The 21,740-nt window shown below is 40.1% G+C and overlaps 2 protein-coding genes across 7 annotated transcripts in view; one reads left to right on the top strand and one right to left on the bottom strand.

Annotated features, from left to right (window-relative positions):
• RO60 (Ro60, Y RNA binding protein) overlaps positions 1-20,462 on the bottom strand; it is a 29,285-nt gene extending 8,823 nt beyond the window's left edge. For 2 of the 5 annotated variants that reach the window (XR_013374094.1, XM_077886704.1), the window contains exons 1-6: positions 15,029-15,166; positions 8,380-8,979; positions 4,687-4,907; positions 4,044-4,190; positions 3,448-3,585; positions 760-876 (exon numbers count right to left, since the gene is read on the bottom strand). Coding sequence is in view for 4 of the 5 variants with exons in the window: in XM_077886704.1 (XP_077742830.1) it covers positions 760-876; positions 3,448-3,585; positions 4,044-4,190; positions 4,687-4,907; positions 8,380-8,979; positions 15,029-15,086 (1,281 nt within the window). In the remaining variant the exon portion in view is untranslated. Of the gene's footprint in view, positions 1-759; positions 877-3,447; positions 3,586-4,043; positions 4,191-4,686; positions 4,908-7,870; positions 7,968-8,379; positions 8,980-15,028; positions 15,167-15,906; positions 16,075-20,312 lie in introns of those variants that run through there. The other 3 variants (XM_077886705.1, XM_077886706.1, XM_077886707.1) reach the window with 3 other exon arrangements.
• Positions 20,463-20,689: 227 nt separating this feature from the next.
• Positions 20,690-21,740, top strand: part of UCHL5 (ubiquitin C-terminal hydrolase L5) — a 41,042-nt gene continuing 39,991 nt past the window's right edge. For both annotated transcript variants that reach the window (XM_077886709.1, XM_077886708.1), the window contains exon 1: positions 20,690-20,878. In XM_077886709.1, the coding sequence (XP_077742835.1) occupies positions 20,803-20,878 (76 nt within the window). In that variant the 5' untranslated portion in view covers positions 20,690-20,802. The remainder of the gene's footprint in view (positions 20,879-21,740) is intronic.

Here is a 21,740-nt window from a genome sequence, read left to right as displayed (position 1 = left end):
TCTCACTCTGCCTCTGTTCCCCTGCTTTTGTGCGCTGTCTCCAATAAATAAATAAAATCTTAAAAAAAATGTTTATTTTATTTTTATTTTTGTTTTGGAACTACACAGTAACAGTATAGCTTTCAAGGTACTTTCACAAACTGTTACAAAGAAATTGGTTCTCATAACTGTGCTTTGAATCAAATAGAGTATATGTTCTTGTCATTTTATTAAAGAATAAAGCCACAGAAGAGAAGGGACAGTCAGGCTAGATCCAAAGTATCCTGACTGTTGTTCTTGGTTCCTGATCTTTTAATTTCTATATTTAATAATACTTTCTCTAAGCATTATCTGCTTCAACAATACATTAATATTTAATATTTTTTAAAATTAAAATTTCTGTTGTTCTTTAGACATGCTTTATAAATATACCTACAATATACCTACAATAAACCTAGAACTTTTGAGAGAGAAAGCCTGCACCTGAGTGGGAGGAGTAGAGGAAGAGAGATGATCTTAAGCAGGCTTCATGCCCAGTGTGGAGCCCAATACAGGGCAAAAATCACAACCCTGAGATTATGACCTGAGCCAAAAATCAAGAGTTGGATGCTTAACCAACTGAGCCACCCAGGCTTAAAACTTTGCTTATTTTTAACTATTTTTATATATTGATATTCAATTGAAATAAAATGTGCTAAATATATCTAACTTTATAGTTTTGTCCCACATTAAACATTTTTTAGGGTGGCTAAAATTCTTAATTGTCTTAGGTGTTCTCACCATGCACATTGCTGCAGCAACTGTGCTAGCATTGAGTACACTACCCAAAACTCTTTGGTTCATAGAAGCACTGACATCAATAGCCAGCAAAAAACGTTTTCCAGTTGGCTCCACTGTCTAAAAAACAAAAACGCACAAAGCAAGCGTTAAAAGCAATCATAGAAATTACAATTAATTTCTAAAAATATTATTTTTCATTTGAAAGACTTTTAAGATAAAAGACCTGATTTTTAATTTACCAATTGACAAGAACTTGAAAATGCTTAGCTTTTCTGGAGGAAAATAAGAAAATAAAACCACCTATTTAATAATTCCATTAAAGAAGTTACCATCTTCCTGTTTTTTTTTTTTTTTTTAGAAATCATTCCTCATAAAGTAAACTGAGAATATCTAACAATTTTTTTTTGTGGTAAAATATAAATAAAATTGCTTTTACATCATTTTTAAGGGTACAATTCCATGAAATTAAGTATATTTACTATGGCATGTAACCATCACTATCTATTTCCAGAACCTTTTCATTATCCCAAATAGAAACTCCCTACCTATTATTAAAAATTCCCCATTCCCATCTCCCTTTAGCCTCATGCAACTTCTATCTTCTTTTCTATGAATTTGTCTATTCTAGGTACCTCACATAAATGGAATCATTATAATACCTGTCCCTTAGTGTCTGGCTCATTTCACTTAGCCTAACGTTTTCAAGGTTCATCATTCAAGGTTCATGTCGTAGCATGTTTCAAAATCCATTCCTTTGTAAGGCTGAATACTCCATTGTGTGTATATATTTGATTGTGTTTAACCATTTATCTGCTGAACACTTTCTACCTTTCAGCTATTGTGAATAGTGCTCCTTTGAACACTTATCTATAGGTACGTTTGATTCTCTTTTCAATTCTTTAGGGTATATAATTGGTGTAAATGCTGGATGGCATGGTAATTCTATGTTTAACTTTCTGAGGAACAACCAAACTGTTTTCCACAGGGGCTGTACCATTTACATTCCATTACAATGCACTAAGATTGCAATTTCTCCTATTCTCTCAAAGGCTCCTTTTTTCTGCTTTTATGATAAGAATCAATGATTTACATTTCCCTTATGACTAATGATGCTAAACATCTTTTCATGTGCTAATTGGCCATTGGATATCTTCTTTGGAGAAATGTCTTATTCAAGGACTTTCCTCATTTTTTTTTAAATTTTTTATTTATTTATGATAGTCACACAAAGAGAGAGAGAGAGAGAGGCACAGACATAGGCAGAGGGAGAAGCAGGCTCCATGCACCGGGAGCCCGACGTGGGATTCGATCCCGGGTCTCCAGGATCGCGCCCTGGGCCAAAGGCAGGCGCCAAACCGCTGCGCCACCCAGGGATCCCCTTTCCTCATTTTTTAATTGGGTTTTTGTATTTTTAATGTGGAGCTGTAGCACTTCTTTATATGTATTCTAAACACTAGAAAGCTATCAAATATATGATCTATAAATATTTTCTCCTATTCTGTAGATTATCTTTTCACTCTTGATAGTGCCCTTTGATACACAAAAGGTTTATTAAATTTTGATGAAGTCCAATTCATTTACTTTTCCTTTTATTGCCTGTGCTTTGATGTTATATATAAGAATCTATCGCCAAATCTAATGTCATGAAGCTTTTACTCTATGTTTTCTTCTATGAGTTGTATAGTTTCAGCTCTTAAATATATAGGTCACTGAACCACTTTAATTTTCCTAAGTAATGGTGCAACTTTGTTCCTTTGCACATAGATATCCAGTTTCTCCAGCACCACTTTTTGAAGAGTATTTTTTTCTGTACTGAACTGTTTTGACACTCTTGTAAAAAATCAGTGGGACCATACATGTGAGAGTTTATTTCTAGCCTCTGCATTCTATCCTATTGGTCTATGAATTTGCCTTTATGCCAGTACCACATAGTTGTGATTACGGTAGCTTTATGAAATCTGTAAGTTTGGAAGCATGAGTCTGCCAAATTTGTTCTTTTTCAAGATTGGTTTTGTTATTTGGGGGGTCCCATTAAAGTCCACATAAATTTTATAGTGGGTTTTTCTATTTCTGCAAAACGTGCCGAATGTGTAGACTGCTTTGAGCAATACTGTAATCACTGCATGTTTAGTGAATGCACTACACATACACAGGAAAAGATAATGTGATGTATTACATTAATTTTTGTATATTGAACCATCTTTGTATATTGAAGATAAATATCTTTGTATACTCCCTTTGTTACTGAATTTAGTTACTACTATTTTGCTAAATAAGAAAATCTTAAAATCAAAAATTCTTAAAATCAAATCCTCTGATGTAGGATTTTCAGTCCTAAAAAAATCACTTCCCACCGAGACAAGGGAGATACACTACTGATTAACAAAATGACAGAGGACCAAGTCAAAGAACTCTACAGGAATAAAAAAAAATTTTTAATTTGGTATTTTAAACCTTATCAAAATGATTTTATAAGATAATTGGGTATTTTCCAAAGGTATGGAGAAATTTTTTACTCATAAACTTACAATGTTAATTACATACCTGCATTTACATAAACTACGAAAAAAAAAAAAGAATATCTAATAAATGGTTAAACTATTAGTATGATCTTTAAAATGTATTTTTATAAAATATATCAAGTCCCAACTGGGTCATTTTGTTATAAAGCAAAAATCAAACCATTACCTTAAATGTTTTGTAAAAAGCAGCATCCAAAGCTTTCAAAATTTCCTCATCAGGACGCCACTTCAGTTTTCCTCTAAGCCCATGACCTGTTTTATAAGTTTCTGATGCAATTAAAACATGAAATGGATGTATACGAGCCTAGAAACAAGACAGAGACAGAAATAAATGCAAAACAATCAAATGAAAAATAGTCATTATGTGTCTTAGATTTTATAACTGTAGCTAATAAATGTATTTCCTAAAGAAAAGACAAAAATGAGGACATATTATCTTACATTTCAGAGTTAATTGAAATTTGGTATTATAAAACTCTTAGAACACCAAAAATTCACTAGTTACATTTCCAGAATTTAGGAGTTAACTTTTTCAATTAGTAGCAGCTAACAAATGCTTAGCGTTTTTTAGATTTTTTTAAAGCTCTTATTTATTTGAGAGGGTGAGCAAAAGTGCACACACACGAGTGGGGGGGAAGTGCAGAGGGAGAGGGAGCAGCAGACTCCCTGCTGAGCAGGGGGGATCCACAGACCCAGAAATCATGAATGGAGTTGAAGGCAGACACTCAACCAACTCAGTCAGCAAAGCACCCTAATGCTTACCTTTTTTAACAGTTTTTCATTACACAGTTTTTCACATACTAAAGATACTTCTGAATTTCCTGGTTCAAGAACTGAATTAGCAGTCATTTTTCCTAGGTTCCTTAGTAATGCAGTAAGAGGCATTTCTTGTAACAAAGCCTTCCATACCTATTGAAGTGAAAACATAGGTAGAAATGTAAGGAATTAAGGGGAAATGAATCAGTATAATAGCTGTATCAATAATAATACTACTAACATTCTTTAAGACTTTCTTTTGGGGTTTGAAGTATTTCCTCAATAAAAAGATTTGCACAATGATCAAAGGCTTATCAAATTAACTTGCTCTCTACTATAGTAGGAAAGTGAAGTGTATTCTATGAAGGAACTGCATAGAAGAATTTTACTTATTTTTAATTATTAGCAAGGCAAATTAACTGGCCTATCTGAAGTAGAAATAACACTTAACTGAATGCCAACTACATCTGGGCATTGTGTTAAGTACTTTAAATAAGTATTAATTTCAAGATATATTTTACATTTTTGTTCAAAAGAACTATATATATAGTTACCGTCTTATAAACTACATATCATAAATTACTTTATATATCACACCTTAAATTTTAATACTCCTGTTTAATCACATGCTATATTATAATTTACTTACCTCTTTAGACTTTAAATGATTTGTTAGAAGATGTTCCCTAACTAATCTATGTTCTTCTATTAGATGAATGACTTCCAGTTCATCCTTTGTGCGTTTCACTTTCTCTACGGCCTCCAGATACTTTAATAATTTTTCAGTCTCCACAGAAAGTGCTTTTTCTTTATACAATTCGTGGACTTCTTTCCAGCCCTTTGTAATATATTTGGTCACAATAGCAAGTCCTTTAAGAGAATAAGGAATTGAAACAGCATGAGAATTTCTGGGTGATAAACAACATATATACTGAGAATGCAGTAACTAGATACAGAGGAGCTAAACTCTTTACACTGTGAGGCCGCTTTCTGTGATATAACAGACACATTTAAGCCAACGGAGTCAAATGATCTCGCTTATTTCGTCACAATTGTTTTAATACAAGGCTCTGGAGAAAAATCTCCTATATTCTAAGTCATTTTATTATAGAGCTTTTGGTTTTGTTGTGTTTTGAGACACCAGCATTAGACAATACCTATCTCAGGTCTACAATCTCAGAATGATTCACAAAGTACAGATCTGTCTCAATCTTCAATTCACTTGTTCCTTTTTGCTACTAAACAAGCATTTATAAATAGCAGAGATAAGTGGAAGTGGACATGTAGGTAAGTAATTTGTTGTTTTTAATAAATGAGAAAGTATTACAGGCCAAATTAAAGAAAGAAACCAAGATGTTTATTTCTTTTGTGATTTCTTTTAATAGTTGAAAGGGCTTTGGATTGGGGGACTGAGGAAGTCTGTGTTCTATCCTACATTCTACCAATAAATGGCTGTGTGACCATTCCAGGCCTTAATTTTACCTCTGTAAAATGGAGAAGAGGATGTTTGAGTTATCATACTCAAAAAGGTCTATGGGGTAAATGCTGGTAAAATAAATAAATAGGACAAGTCACATAATAGAGAGTGGTTAAGATGATGGAACTAAAGAGAGTATAACCTACTAATGTTTCAGTGAAGTTCTGGCTTACTGCTGCCAAAGAAAGTATTTTCAAAAGAAGCCAGAATAGGTATTTTTATGCGAGGTCTTCTGATTTTTTTAAAGTGATGTTAGCCATGAATTCATTTTTTTCTAAAATACTGGCCAAATAAATCCATCTTTAAGGCAGATTGAGCCTATGTGATATCTCTGGACTCTAAATAATTTGATCAAAAGTCAATACTAATATGTAGGATCTTCTAAAGTACTTTGACTCTTCCAGATTTTAGTACAAAATCTAATGTTGTCTTAAATTACTAAATGTTTCATATGTGAGCACATCTTCTATTTTGTCTTTCCAGTTAAAATATAACTTCTTAAAGGCAGTCATCTTACTCAAGTTCTATGCTGGCCACATGGTAAGTACATAATAAAAAACTGATTGATTAAATCACATTTTCTTGTTTTATATGTTTTAAATACACATTTCAGTTAAAGTATTAAAACATTACTTATTTGATAGCTTAGACTATATTTCCAAATTCTTTTTACTCTGAGAAGCTTAGGGTCTCTTATCCCTGAACATACTATTATTCAAAGATTTTAAGTACGAGTTCTGCCCTCAAAAAATTTAGAATTAAAGAATACCATCTGTGGGAGCAGGTTTAGGGAACATCAACTAATTCCTCATTTTATAGACCAAGAATCCAAAACCCAGAATAACTATCTGCACAAATTCAGAAACTAATTTTTCCAATTAGAACTAGCACTTAGGTACACACAACCATGTAATGTTTCAACAGACAAAGCTGGATCCCTCCCTACCTTCTTATACTGAATCAAAAATTTAAAAATAAAAAATTAAAGCATGAATATGTTAAGGGAAAAAAACACAGGTATTTTTATAACTTTAGGTTGGAAAAGGCCATTCTAAACCTAACACAAAACAAGTATCTATGAAGAAAAATGGTAAGTTTCATTACATTAAAATTCCAAACTTCAATATGCCAGAAACCCCCATCAAAAAAAATTGAAAGACAAAGAAAAAAAAGAAAAGCGGAGGGGAAGTGCATGCTATGTATATAATAAGTTATAAATTCCTATATGTTCCAAGTTCTTAGAACAATGCCCATCCATTAGGTGCTCAATAAATATTTGTTGAATGAATGAATGGTGACAATATTCAGAATAGCAACTCAATGGATAAAAGGGCAAAGATACACTCCACAAAGTTACAAATAATCAGCAGTGCCCATAAATTCAGTAAGATATAATTTTTCACCTATTCTATTTTGCAAAGATTAAAACACACCGGTAATAATCAGTGTTCAAATACAGGGGAAACTGGCCACTTCTAAATACTCTTTGTGGGTTTACCTATTATATAAATATTTACATTATTCAAGTTTTTTCACTGTAGTATTTTTGTAATCGCATAAAAAACCAGAATCTATTTAACTGTCATCAGTAAGAGACTCGCTAAATAAATTATAGTATATTCATACGATGGTATATAAGCAACCATTTCTACAGACTTGAAGAAATATCAATATGTTTTTAATTGAAATGAAGAAAGTATAAAAAATTTAAAAGTAAAACAGTGTATGTTTAGGAGTAATGTTCAACACAGTGATTTCTTTTGAAGGGCAGGACTCCTACTTTCTGCACTATATTTTTATGTATTATCCAGCTATTTTAAAACAATTTCTAATAAAAAACCAAAATACAAATGGGTTTGTTTACATAAATATTTGTAATACTTTGCTGCTTAAATTTCATTTTAAAAAGTCCATTCATAATAAAATGGATAAATTAGGAATTAATGAGGAGCTGGCTTTTCAAGTTTCACTTCTGGTATTAAAAAAGAGCGAATTTTGGGGATCCCTGGGTGGCGCAGCGGTTTGGCGCCTGCCTTTGGCCCAGGGCGCGATCCTGGAGACCCGGGATCGAATCCCATATCGGGCTCCCGATGCATGGAGCCTGCTTCTCCCTCTGCCTGTGTCTCTGCCTCTCTCTCTCTCTCTGTGACTATCATAAGTAAATAAATAAAAAAAAAAAAAAAATTAAAAAAAAAAAAGCGAATTTTGGAAATGTTGTGTAACTTCATACTTTACATTATTCTTGCCCAAAAGTTTTTCTTATTTCCCTTCTAAGAAGGACTAGGTAATTATCATACATTCACCTAACTTCTCAAAAGTCTCTTCCCATAGACATAGAAAAACTGCCCCAAGTTACCATGTCCCCTGGCTGACTGCTTGGAGATAATTAACATCCTGAATTGTTAAGTTCAGCACTATTTCAGGTAGCCTTTAGGTTCCATGGAACATAAATCCTAGGAAGACAGGGAGGGAAAAAAATCATAAGGGACTAGAGCAGTGTAGCCTGGCTATCTGCCATCTACTGGCTTAGGAGGTGTTTTGCTTACTACAACTTTAATCATGTCCATGCTGCTTTCATAGTCCATAATCACTTGGGTAAGCATTCTAGTTAGCATGGTGACATTTTGAGATTTAAAATGTTAACCTGTAAATCTGTCCTTGGATTCTTGATTAGTAATGTCTGGATTGCCTGTGGTTGGAGTTTAATTCCAGGTTGGCATCAAAACATTTCAATTAGTCAACTAATGTATTTTGAGACTAAAAGGCTATTTCTAGAAGATATTATACGATCATCTTATGTCAAATAAAAATTTGCTATTTATCAGATATCTGCAACCTCCCCCAACCCAAAGATCTTATGCTTACCTTCACTGGAAGGTTTAAGATGTGACAATCTTAATAGATCTTTGTGAGACCAGCCATTTCTTTGTTTATACTTTGTAACTGCCAGAGCAAGGGCCATGCCCCCCTTTTCATTGTACCAGTCTGCTATAGCCTTCCGGAGGGCACGGCCCCACATGCCACATTTCATGCTTTCCTTCAGATCTTTCTTAAACTGGATAAAAGTAAAGAGATGTGTAGGAATGCGACAAACTTCAGAAACAGCTTTAAATGCTGCTTGTTTTGTGCTTATGTCAGAACACTGAGAGCAAATGGCAAGTGCAAAGAGCATAGGCTCTTGCTTTGCGGTTCTGCCTTCCTGACTAAATGACTTTATTTCCTGGATCACTTCACATCCTCTTCCATCTTCAATCAGTCTAATTAAAGCTTCAGCATTTTCAAGGCCCAACTTCTGTTCTTTGATATAATAAGTTCCACCTTCAGAACCAAAACATAAGAACCGGTGTAGTCGATTCATATCAGTGACTTGCCATACATATCCATCTTCAGAATTGGTTATCTGCTTCTCATTCAGCGGTTGCATTTGGTTTACGGATTCCTCCATTTTTCTGTCTTTTAGGAAACCTACCAAAAAGCAAAATGTTATCATAGCTAGAAACAAAACAGTAAAATTACAAAAAGGAAAACATTTATTAATCTATGCTTTTTAAAATGTTATAAAACCTTTATTTTTTTTAAAGATTTAATTAGAGAGACTGAGCACGCACATGTGCATGGGCACTCTTTTTTTTTTTTTTTTTTTTTAAGATTTTATTTATTTATTCATGAGAGACACAGAAAGAGGCAGAGATACAGACAGAGGGAGAATTAGGCTCCATGCAGGGAGCCTGACGTGGGACTTGATCCTGGGTCTCCAGGATCACACCCTGGGCCGAAGGCGGCACTAAACCGCTGAGCCATCTGGGCTGCCCCTACATGGGCACTCTTGCAGGAGATAGGCAGAAGGAGAAACAGACTCTGGGCTAAGGGCTCGATCCCAGGACACTGAGATCATGACCTCAGCCAAAGTCAGATGCTTAACCAAATGAGCCACCTAGGTGCCCCTGTTACAAAATCTCTTAACTTGAAAGTATTTTTTAAGCTTGTTAAATGGTAGTATGATAACCAGAACCAACAACTAGAAGGTTATTACATTTTTAAGGCATAGTTGGTTGCTTCAGAGACTAGGCAGGTAGCTCAGCATGGGGTCTGGAGGCCCAGAGAGAATAAAAGGAGTAGGGAGGGCAGCTATGGTAGCTGAGGCTCAAAAAGATCTTAGTCTCTTTACTCCCAGAATAACTGTGTACACAGTTTTGGTTGGGTATCTAACATTCATCCCTTCCCTCCCCTTTTTCCCTAGCAATAAAGTCCTTCAGGGAAGGCTAGACCTTTCTCCAGCCCGAAGGGAGGATTCGTTTCTCTAAGCCAGCTTTCAAACTCTGTATCAGAATTTTTGAATTGCTAGTTAAAACACTGAATGGTGGGCTCCATTCACCATCCCTAAAGTTTCTTTTTAAAATTCAGTATGTCTGGAGTGAGGCCTGTGTATTTGTACTTATAACAAGTCTCCAGGTGATGCTCTCATTTCTTTTGCCGCGTGACAAGTTTAAGTAATGGGCATGTAACTGGCCAGTATGACATATTAAGTCTGCAGAGAATTTTTTTTTTTAAGATTTTATTTATTTATTCATGAGAGATACACAGACAAAGGCAGAGACACAGGCAGAGGGAGAAGCAGGCTCCCTGAGGGGAGCCTAATGTGGGATTCGATCCTAAGACCCAGGGATCACAACCTGAGCCAAAGGCAGAAGCCCAACCACTGAGCCACCCAGGTGCCTCTGCAGAGAATACTTCTGAGGTTTTCTTTATTCTTAAAAGTGGGACTGGGCTCTTAAAAAAGAATGCTCCCTGTTCTACCTCCAGACATTCAATTACAAGTGATGCCTGGAGTGGTGGGCTTGAGTCATGCGGGAATCAGTTTAAGACACACTAATTTATAAGGATGGTAGAACTGGAAAAAAAAAAAATAGAAAGAATCTGGATCCTTGGTATCATTCAGCTACCTGGAAATGCCTTACTTACAAATTTCATAACATATAATAAATGCATCCTTATTGTTTAAGTCATTTATAATTTATGTGATCTTGTAACAACCTGTACTTTTCTCCATCATCTCTAAAACTAGTAGAACTGGCTGTGTGGCAACAATATCCCTTTTTATCCTCTTAATGGAGGAGCCACAACTGTTCACTACTGTATCAGTTCACCGCTACTCTTACTATAGTAGAGCTGCTTATCCAGGTACCCCAAGTGTCCTGCCTATACCATCAGAGTGCAACAGGCTTCCCTCAATGGCAAACAAAACAAACAACACAATCAACAACAAGAAAAAATCCTTAACCAGCATTTACTGCATATAATGTGTAAGAAATTAAAGAGGCTCCTGTTCAATTTAAAAAAAAAAAAAAAAAAAAGTTTTTTTTCCTGCCCTTGGAAAAACCACATTCTATTTGGTGAGGTAGAAATATATACATAATACAAAGCAAACTGTAACTAAGTCCTCTAATAAAAATGTACTGTGAATCAGCAGAAAATAAAATAATGCTGTCTCAATAATGCAAGAAGACTTGTGCCGAGAAGGCAAAATGTAAAACTAGTATATTAAGTTTGGGAGGGGGAATGTATTCCAGAAAGGGATTTCTGAAATCTTGCTGTCTTTATATTTTAGAAAAAGAACTAAGTATATGGCATAGCTGTGAAGAAATGTTGACAGATAAGACAGTAACAGAGCAACACAAGGTAAAAGAAATTTTGTTTTGATGATGATAAAAGCTTGAGGCTGTTTATGTATTGTAGAGAAGCCTTAAGATGGAATCTTGGTGAATATTAATAATTAAGAGCTAAGGAGAAGGGTGCCTCAATGGCTCAGCTGGTTGGGTGTCTGCCTTCGGTTCAGGTCATGATCTTTGGGCCCTTGGATGGAGCCCTACATTGGGCTTCCTGCTCAGCATAGAGTCTGCTCCCCGAATCCCGCCCTCAAAAATAAATAGAATCTTAAAAAAAAGAGTAGGGAGAAAAGGGCCATTTGAAGGAGAAAAGAGAAGGAGGGGTACATAGCAAACCAGGAATAGTAGTATCATGGGCCACAGGGAAGAGAATTTCAAGGAGTCAATGGCTGGTAATATCAAACACTCAGAGACAAAGTAAAATAATGCAGAAAAATGACCACTGGATTTAACAAACAGTAGTGATGAGGAAAGGCAATTGTAGTAGAGTTCTGCAAGAAAGAGCCTGATAACAGTGAGGAGTTATGCAAGTCATGCAATGAGGGAAACTTCACAGGTGACTACTACTCTTTGTTACCAAAAGGGATGGAATCAGAGTGCGTGAGAAGAAGAAGAAAAATCTTTTTACCTTTCTAGATGAGAGGACACGGAGAGTTTGAGGTTGAATGGTTCAATCTGGAGAGTGTAAGATAGTAGAGAAAGGATATAACTGAGGGATGAGATTCCTAAAAGTGGAACAGAATGAGCTTTAAAGCATCCACATTGAGACTGACCTATTGACAGCAAAATAGGTATCTCCTTCACTAAGTGTGAAGATGGGTTTGAGAAAAGAGAATAAGGAAATTGAGGAGGTTCCCAATGTGGGAAGTTTGGTATGCAAGGGAGCAATGAGGATGGGTCTCATAAAGGGCAACACAAAATGGTGTGGGGATAAATGCAAGGGAGAATGGAGAGCCTCACATTTCGAATATGACTGGAGGGGAGCAGTGCTTTGAATTGTGTTGGAAATAATCAGCGTGATATTTCAAATAAAGCTCTGGTATAAAGTAGCTTATATTAGGGCAGGCTTAAGTGTAATGATCATATTATATTAGTCATTAGGGACTGATTTATAATTACCAGTGCAGTATTGGCTGAAACTCCTAGTGCAACAGACGATGCTTCTGCTAATTATTCTCTGCCACCTTTCAATATGGCTTTTATCTGCTTTTCAATCCAAAAAACTTTGAGAATAACAGGTTTCTCAAAGACTGACACTTTAACTGCTAATTCCAGTGGAAAATTTTCTTTCTTTCTTTCTTTTTCTTTCTTTCTTTCTGTCTGTCTGTCTGTCTTTCTTTCTTTCTTTATTTATTTTTTGGGGAAAATTTTCTATTTTACCTTTAAACGGCATTTGACATTGCTAACTTCATCTTTAAGCTTTTATAAAAATACCCTTGGATGGTACTTTAACCTGGCTATTCCTGCTTATTAGTTATATTTGTTAGACGAATAATACTGAAATGATACTCAATATTATGCTAAAACAACAGCTTTCCTGAACCACAGCCCAAGAAGTATGATCTAAAGGTTCCAATCCAAATCTCAAAATTCCCTCCCCTCCAAGTTCTTTCCCTTGTAATTATTCTGTGTGAGCATGTCTACCTAATAATATTAGTTCCCTTAAGAGCAGGGACCTAACCTTAGTTGTGTTACCCTTCCTCTGAACCTAGAATACCACTTTTAAGAATAAGCAGCATTAAAATCATTTTCTGAATCATCTAAGAATGATGTGTGACTTTTTTTCCTGTAATACATTTATTTTGAAAATAAGAATGTGTGCAATTAAAAAAAAGTAATTCAAGCCTTTAAGATAAATTCTGAAAATCAGAAAAAAATGTACTATATGCAGGTAATGGATATACAATCAAGAAAAGTTGAATGTGAAAAAGTTACAAAGAGGAAGTAATGAGTAGGCAGTAAAAATGTCTTCTAGAACAGTATCTCTTTGTAAGGTTTTCTAATATATTTAATGTTAGATATTCAAGTATCTTTTTCAAGTATCTTTTGTTGAGCAAGCAGCAAAATGAACTTTTAAATCTAGGGTGGATACTTAAGAGAAATTCCTAAATGTAATCCTTATTATAAGAAATATAGTTACTTATTCATTACCTCTTCAAAGGAATCTTACCCTTCCATATGTTAATGACAACCATGAAGACAAACATTTTCAACACTTCTGCAGGAAAAAATCCTCAGCTTTTCACATGCTTCTGTGACTCGTCTTTCCAGGATGCAACATAGGACAGTGGAACAGATCACACAAATGGCCCCTCTCTACTTGTTTGTGCAAATTTACCAGAATCAAATTTTTAAAGTGAAATATGAAAAGTGGAATGGCAGCAGTTCTAAGTAATCCTCCTTGTCCCTGAGTGCTGAATTATAAATTAGCTTTAAAACTGGCTGGGTGATAAGAGAGGGGTATAATAAAGAATATCTCGTTTTTGTCCATGTTTCTGGGCAGAGCTTCAAAAATCCTTGGAATTTCCAGATTGATAGGAGTCTCTTTGTTATGCTAATGTGGCAATTCATTCTGGGCTTCTGAATGGGGGCTGGTCACCGGAAAGACTAATCATTTGATTAGAGGGTTGGAATTTTGGGCCAGATCAAACTCCCAGGAGGGATGTTAAGGCTCAAGACTGGGCTCAACCACACAGTCACCCAATCGTAATCCATAATGCCTCATAATAAAATCCCAAATACAATTTGGGAACATCAATTTCAGTGAAGCTTCCTAACCAGTGAACAAATGTGTGCTGGGAGTATGAACTGCCAGGATTCCACACAGAGGGTATCCCTCTCCTGCCTCTAGAGTTTGGCCTCTATGTGCCTTCCATTTGGCTGTTCTGAGTCATATATCCTTTATATTAAAACCATAATCATAAGGATAATGCTTTTAGTGAGTTATGCGAGTCATTCTAGTGAATTATCGAGGAGGTTATGGGAAGACGTGAATTTGTAGGTGGTTGCATTGACTAGGAACCCTACTTGGGGCTTGTGTCTGAAATAAGGGCAGTCTTTTTGGGGACTTGCCCTTTAACTTGTGGGATCTGAAGCTAACTCTGAAACTGAACTGAATTGCAGGACACGGAGTCTGTGTCAGAGAATTGATCTCAGAACACACACTAAAGGCAAAAAGACAAAAGAAAATAAAGATCAACTGGACTTCATCAAAACTTAAAACTTGTGTTTCAAAGGATACCACCAAGAATGTGAAAAGAGATCCCATGGAATGGGAGAAAATACTTGCAAATCATACCTTAAAAAACTTATATCTAGAATACATAATAAACTCGTAACTCAATAATAAAATAATAACCTAATTAAAAAATAGGCAAAGCATCTTAGTAGGCACTTCTTCAAAGACATACAAATGGCCAATAAATACATAAAAAGATGCTATCAGTACTCATTGATGTGGAGAACAAAGGCGAAAGAAATATAGGAAAAAATTAAATTTCCTTCGCAGCCCAATGACAAATACTTGGGATAGGCAGAGTGAACTTCCTCCAAGAGCTTAGTTAGTTATTAGCTGCCTCAATGTTAATACTTTGCTAGAGGCAAAAGGCAGCCTGAGCTTGACAAGTCCAACCTCCAGGATCCTGTAAAAATCCCTTTGGAATCTTCCTTTATCTCTACCCTTCCCTCCAAGATAGATGTTAGCAGTCACCCTCCAAGCATATGGGCCCCGATATACATCTGAGACTCATCTAAGGTTTTATTAGACAATAATAAATGACCTTTCCTAACGACAGCTAACCTCTCAATGCCCTCTAGAAACCCTGCTTTCAAATTCTGTAGAGACTTACTCTCAGGTCGCCTGGGTGGCTCAGGGCATGATCCCGGTTGGGGCATGGAGGCCCACATTGGGCTCCCTCTGAGAAGCCTGCTTCTCCCTCTAGGTCTCTGCCTCTCTCTGTGTCTCTCAGGAATAAATAAATAAAAATCTTTATAAAAGAATAAAAATAAAAGATTAAGAAAAAAAAAAAGAGAGAGAGAAAGAGAGAGACTTACTCTCTCCCTAACCCCCTCTCAACTTGAAAGTATACAATCAGCCACTCTCACAATCCCAGTGCAGTTCTTTGAGCCCACGGGTCCTGTCCCTGTGCTTTAAGAAACATCATCCTTTCTGCACTTAAGACACCTCAAGAATTCTTTCTTGACTGTTTCTGAACCCCAACATTTTACACCACTCATCAGGGAAATGCAAATCAAAACTGACTTGAGATGCCACTTCACACTCACTATGATGGCAACAATCAAAATGACAATGTAAGTGTTGGTGAGGATCTGGAGAAATCAGAAGCCTCATACACTGCTGGTGGCAATGCATAGAGTTCCATATGATGATCATATGGAACTCTAACCTTTTGAAGAACTGCCAGACTGTTCTCCAAAGTGGTAGGTGTGGAGGCCGAGAAAATTAAGGCCATTCCACTTTGAGTTCAGCGTTAGCACAAGTGCAGCCATCCCAGGCCCCTGTGAATAAGAGCTGAACTTTACCTTACTTCAGTTACAGGAAGAAAACAGTTTGCAGCTGAAAGTCCTAGGAAGCCCCTATTGGAATGAGAACAGAGCTCAACGCCCTTGAAAGCCCCACATCAAAATGTAAACAGAACTTGAGAAATTCCTCCAGCCCTTCTGAAGATCCCCTAGACCAGCCTATAAAAGCTAAGCTGAAACCCACCTCGGGGTCCAAGTCCCTGCTCCGCTGTGTCGGGTATACTTGGACCCAAGCTCGAGCTTGTAAATAAACCCTCGTGTGTTTGCGTCGGTGCCGGCTCCTTGGTGGTTTCTCGGATTCGCAATCTTGGGCACAACAGTAAGGGTTTCTTTTTGGGGTGGTGAAAATGTTCTGAAATTAGATGGTGGTGATGGTTACACTGAGACAGGGAAACTGAAGGGACTCCAAGAAGAACTGGGTTTTTTTTTTTTTTTTTTTTTTGCTCTTTTTCCTGCATCTACTCTTGCTAAGACCTGCACCCCCACCTTACACTTGTGTGCCTTATACTTAGTACAAATAATGTATGCCCTTCTTGTAAGGGTCTAGAAGTTAATGATTTCTTTGGAGTTTTCCAGTACAATCGATAGAAGTGACAGGGCAAGGTTGTCATGTACATTTTGCAGACCATTGACTTCAGACACCCTGATGCCAAGCCTCCTGGCTCCAGAGCATAAGTGACTTAAGGAGGACACCTGAGCACTCATCCTTGTTTTGACCAATTTCTGGATGCTTGAGAAGACATGTACACCAGATCACAATCCTCATTACATCACATCACAAACCCCACATCCCAAGCAAAAACTGAGATTTGATTTTTTGTTTGATTTCTATCCTTTGTAAAGCCATGGACCCTCTTGGCTCGTCCTGTAGGACTCCATTTGGATCCATGGACCCAGTCTGCCTACATCAACACAAGTCTGTGAATATACTAAAATTCACTGTATGGCATACTTTAAAATAGTGAATTTCAAGTCACATAAATTCTATCTCAAAAATCTGTCACTAAAAAAATGAAAACTAAAGGTTGACTTACTAAAACATATCTGGGAAGTTATTTAAATAAATATTCAAATGATATTTAACTCTGTATTTTTCATATTTGTCTTTAGAAAGCAATTTGAGATACACACAGACATAAACAGGACCTTAATTTCCTCTTTCCCCAACTCCCATCATCTCCCTCCTCAAAGCGTTAAGCTCCATTGTCAGTGATTTAGAAGGCAGTTGGGGTGAGGTCAGAGCCTGGTCGTCAATTAATCCACTCCTGAATAATCAAGTGTTGTAAATCCAGATTAACAACAACAAAAAGATGGTTAATTCTTTGGATTGTCCTGTCCTATCCAGCATTCTTAAAGCACACCACTCCAAAGACTTTAACATAACTAAAGTTGTTTCAAACTTCCATAAATTAAAATATAGGGAATAAATTTTTTTTTAAGATTTATTTATTCATGAGAGACACACACAGAGAGAGGCAGAGACACAGGCAGAGGGAGAAGCAGGGTCCCTGCAGGGAGCCCTTTTTTGGACTCCATCCCAGGAATCCACAATCATGACCTGAGCCAAAGGCAGACCCTCAACCACTGAGTCCCTCAGGTGCCCCAAAATTTAGGGCAAGAATTAAACAGATCATAGTATTTTTAAAGATAGGCCATAATTTGAAATTGGTTGTGGCCATTTTATATATATTGCCCACTTCTCTGTTAATATTAAATGCAAAATCAATGAACACTAGTAATTATTTTTTTTGAACACTAGTAATTAATACACAATACTTTTCTGTTTTGCATTCATTAGAAAAACATTCAGTTATCTTTTAATAGTACTGTTAGTTTTGAGTTCCTGTTTTTCTTTAACATACATATTTGAGTATCTTTCCAAAGTCTCTTGATCATATCTTATTTGAAAATGTTCTCATCCCAAGAGGTCAAACAAGTTTTACAGCTTAATCTTTTTTAAATGAAGTCAAAGCTGACATATGGGACCCCTGGGTGGCTCAGCGGTTGAGCATCTGCCTTTGGCTCAGGGCTTGATCCCTGGTCTGGGATGGAGTCCCGCACCAGGCTCCTTGCAGTTAAGCCTGCTTCTCCCTCTGCCTGTGTCTATGCCCTTCTCCCTGTGTCTCTCATGAGTAAATTAAATCTAAAAAACAAAAAACAAAACAAAAAAAACCCTTCTCTCTTTAAAAAACGCAATCCCCCCACCAAAAAAAAACCCCAAAAAACAAAGCTAACATCTAGGAGAGTGCCAGACAATCTAAAAGACACAATACTCTAAAAACTGGGGCCACAAATTCATACTGTATCATTCAGACTGGTAGTATACCTGAGTTGATCAAATCAAATGAGATGCAATAAAAAGTGGTGAGGAATTGTGGCAAACATGACAGCATTCCATCCTTAAGGCATGTACTTTCAGCCAACTGGTAGCCATGCAAGTATGGACCTTGTATTATCAAACCGTCTCATTTTTCTCAAAAGACCCAGAAATCTGGCTTTGTTTTAAAGATTTTATTTGTTTAATCATAGAGACACACAGAGAGAGGCAGAGACACAGGCAGAGGGAGAAGGAGGCTTCCTGCAGGGAACCTGATGTGGGACTGGATCCCAGGACCCAGGGATCACGACCTGAGCCCAGGCAGATGCTCAACCACTGATCCACCCAGATGACCCAGAAATCTGGATTTTTATGTGAATTTAGCAGAAATGAAGAAACTTTAACCTTCCTTTCTGGTTATTTCAAGGTTGTGTCAAGGGCTAAATTTTCAATAGGCACCATGTTAAGTTGGATATGAAATGAGTGTTAGTTCTGAGTCTTTATTCAGCACAGAAGACCCTTTAAGTTCACGGCAATATTACAGATCAAAATATACCACAAATGATCACAAACAGCTTTGGGCTCCAGTGACAGTCATTTTAGCTATGGTTTATTAAGGAAATACAGCTAGACTCCTATGCCTCACAAACTTTTCCATTTTAGTCTGCTTAGGAACAGCTAATGAACTGTTAGAAGTTAGAACTGTTAGAGAAGTCCTTCCCCACCTCCTCTAACTCCCAGAGTCTCCTCTGTCTAATTCGACACTTCAAAAAAGTCTCAAATCAAAAGAAAAAAAAAAAATTCAAACACTTGATACAAACTTTCATTTCTATTCCATAATACAGCCATGCCCCCGCCCCCTTTTTTAAAGTAGTTTCTAAACCCAATGTGGGCCTCGAACTCACAATCCGGAGATCAGCAGTTGCACGCTCCACCGACGGAGCCAGCCGGGCGCCCCACAGCCATGCTTGTTTTTAACACAAAAACTGTGCTGTTGTTTCCCTCGGTAACATTTGTCACTTTTATTTGTGGCTTCCCATAATCCGCAACACAGCGCTCGCTACCCTCCGAGCCCCTGGTCACCCCGGCGCGAAGCGCGGATCCAGTCATCTTTTCTGGATTCCGAAGGCCCTTCTCGGAACGCAGAGCTTTTCAGGAGTGGTGGTGCAGAAACACACACACACCCGGCTGAAGATTTCAATCTGAACACTTAGCGTGCTGCAAAAGCCTGCTGAATGAGGGCGACGTCACGGTTTAGCGAAAATAGGCATTTTTGGAGGATCCCTGGGTGGCTCAGCGGTTTGGCGCCTGCCTTTGGCCCAGGGCGCGACCCTGGAGACCCGGGATCGAATCCCACGTCGAGCTCCCGGTGCATGGAGCCTGCTTCTCCCTCTGCCTGTGTCTCTGCCTCTCTCTCTCTCTCTCTGTGACTATCATCAATTTAAAAAAATAAAAAAAAATTTTTAAAGAAAATAGGCATTTAAAAAAAAGCAAAAAAAAAAAAAAAAGAAAGAAAATAGGCATTTTTGGGGATCCCTGGGGAGCGCAGCGGTTTAGCACCTGCCTTTGGCCCAGGGCGCGACCCTGGAGACCCGGGATCGAGTCCCACGTCGGGCTCCCGGTGCATGGAGCCTGCTTCTCCCTCTGCCTGTGTCTCTGCCTCTCTCTCTCTCTCTCTGTGACTATCATAAGTAAATAAAAATCAAAAAAAATTAAAGAAAATAGATTAATACGCTACGTTTCTTCGACGTCGGCCGCTGCGGCATCGCATCCCCTTACGCTTGTCGATCATCCCCGCGGACTGCAGGGCAGGCCTTTCTCCCCTGGTCATTCCCTCCAGGATAAATTCGCCTCCGGTCTGCCCACAAGGATCCCTCTCCCCAGTCCCCGGATCCCGGGCGACGCCTCTCGGCGCAGAAGCCGCGCGAGGAGGAGAAGGAAGAGGAGGAGAGAAAGGCCGAGCAGGGCCTCCCGACGCCGGCCTGCGGGAAGCCATGGAAGCCCGGGAGGGAGCGGCCCGGGGTTTGGGAGGGGCCCGCCCTGGGGGCGCCCGAGCCCAGCCCCGCGAGGCTGTGCCCGCAGCGGGCTCGTTCCGCTCTCCAGCGAGGCCCGGCCGCGGAGGCTCCGTCGAGGGTGCTCCGGCCAAGCGCCCGCCCCGGCCCCCGGCGCCGGGATGCGGGGTGAGCCACACCGCGGATCCGCCGAATCCTGCGCGAACGCGGGGCCGCTCAGACCGCACAAAGGGCCCCGGCGGCCCCCCGCGGCTTCCTCACCTGTGCTTGGCGGCCCTCCGAAGCCGCAGCGCCACCGGGTGAAGCCCCGCGCGCTGCGGGGACGCGACGGGAAGACGCCGCAGCAGCCCCGGGCCGGTCCCAACCCCGCCGCCGCCGCCGCCGCCGCCGCCTCCAGGCGGGGCTCGAGCCCCGCCCCTCCCCGGGGCCCCGCCCCCGACTGCCCAGGATCCCGGATGTGGCCTCCTCCGGCGCCCGAATCCCCGCCCTTTCTTCGCAGGCCCCCGCCCCTTCCGCTCCGCTACGGGTCCCCGCGCGGCCCAGCCCGAGTTCCGCCGTCCCTGGGTGGCTAGAGCGTCCTCCTGCGCTCCGTCGCGCTGCAGGTGACGGCGCCCGGAGGCTGTCGGGAAGTAGGCGGGGTGACGTGGGGTTGACGAGCTCGGCGGCGGGTTTGCCGCGATCCGTGGCGGCGGCAGCTGGGGCGGGCGGCGGCCGCGGCCTGAGGCGCAGCGGGCGGTGCGTGGCCGGGGCCATGACGGGCAATGCCGGGGAGTGGTGCCTCATGGAGAGCGACCCCGGGGTCTTCACCGAGCTCATTAAAGGATTCGGTGAGAGCCAGGGGGGCCGTGCCGGGCCGGGGGTCACGGGAGGAGGCCCAGGCCGGACACGGAGTGGTTCTCGGCGGCCACCGCGCCTCGCGTCTGACGGGAGGCGAGTCCGGCAGCCCGGATCGCGCTGGGCTCTCGGCCGCTCCTCCGCCCCGGGCACTGGCAGGGATCGGGGGCGGGGATCGGAGGTGTGTGTCCTGCGCGCTGCGGCGTCCGCTGGCCTCGGCGCCCAGTCACTGGTTCGGCGACCCGAGCGCGCCCCCGCCGCAGCCTCCAGCCGCCGCCGCCGCCGCCGCCGCGCGGACCTCCCCGTCTCCAGGGCCGCTCGCCTGGGAGCGTTCCCCGCGCCCGGCAGGTGAGCCTGGACGCCGGCTCTCAGGCCGTCAGCCCTGCGGGGAGAGCGAGGCTGTGCCTCCTCCTCGGCGGCGGCGGCGGCGGCGGGAGGCTGCGGACTCCCTCAGCACCGCGTGTGTGTGAAGAGCCCGCGGCCCTCACGCACGCCGACCGCGCGGCACTGACGAGCCACTTTGCTGCTGCCTCCCCCCGCGCGCTCTCTTTTTTTTTTTTTTTTTGACTTCCGGTAAAGTGTGGTTTCTTGAGCCAGTGCTCCAGACCAGAGACCACATGCTTTCCTCAGTTTTCTTTTTTTCTGGCCGCGTTCCTTGTCTCACATCCTAAATAGCATGTTTTGGCCTTTTTAGACACTTTCATGTCCTTCTTGTTCTCATCCTTTCTTTTGGGCAGTAGGTTTATTTCTCGGCTACATTTCTCCCAAGTATTACTAATTCTAGCTATTACGTTAAAACTTTTACTGGGGGTTAGAAACCAAACGTCGGTAGAGATGCTGTCTGTTGCGCATCGC

This window comes from Canis aureus, chromosome 38 (genome assembly GCF_053574225.1).
Source record: "Canis aureus isolate CA01 chromosome 38, VMU_Caureus_v.1.0, whole genome shotgun sequence".
NCBI lineage: Eukaryota > Metazoa > Chordata > Mammalia > Carnivora > Canidae > Canis > Canis aureus.
Note: the sequence above shows the minus strand (reverse complement) of the source record. Positions and strands in the feature narration are given on the sequence as shown.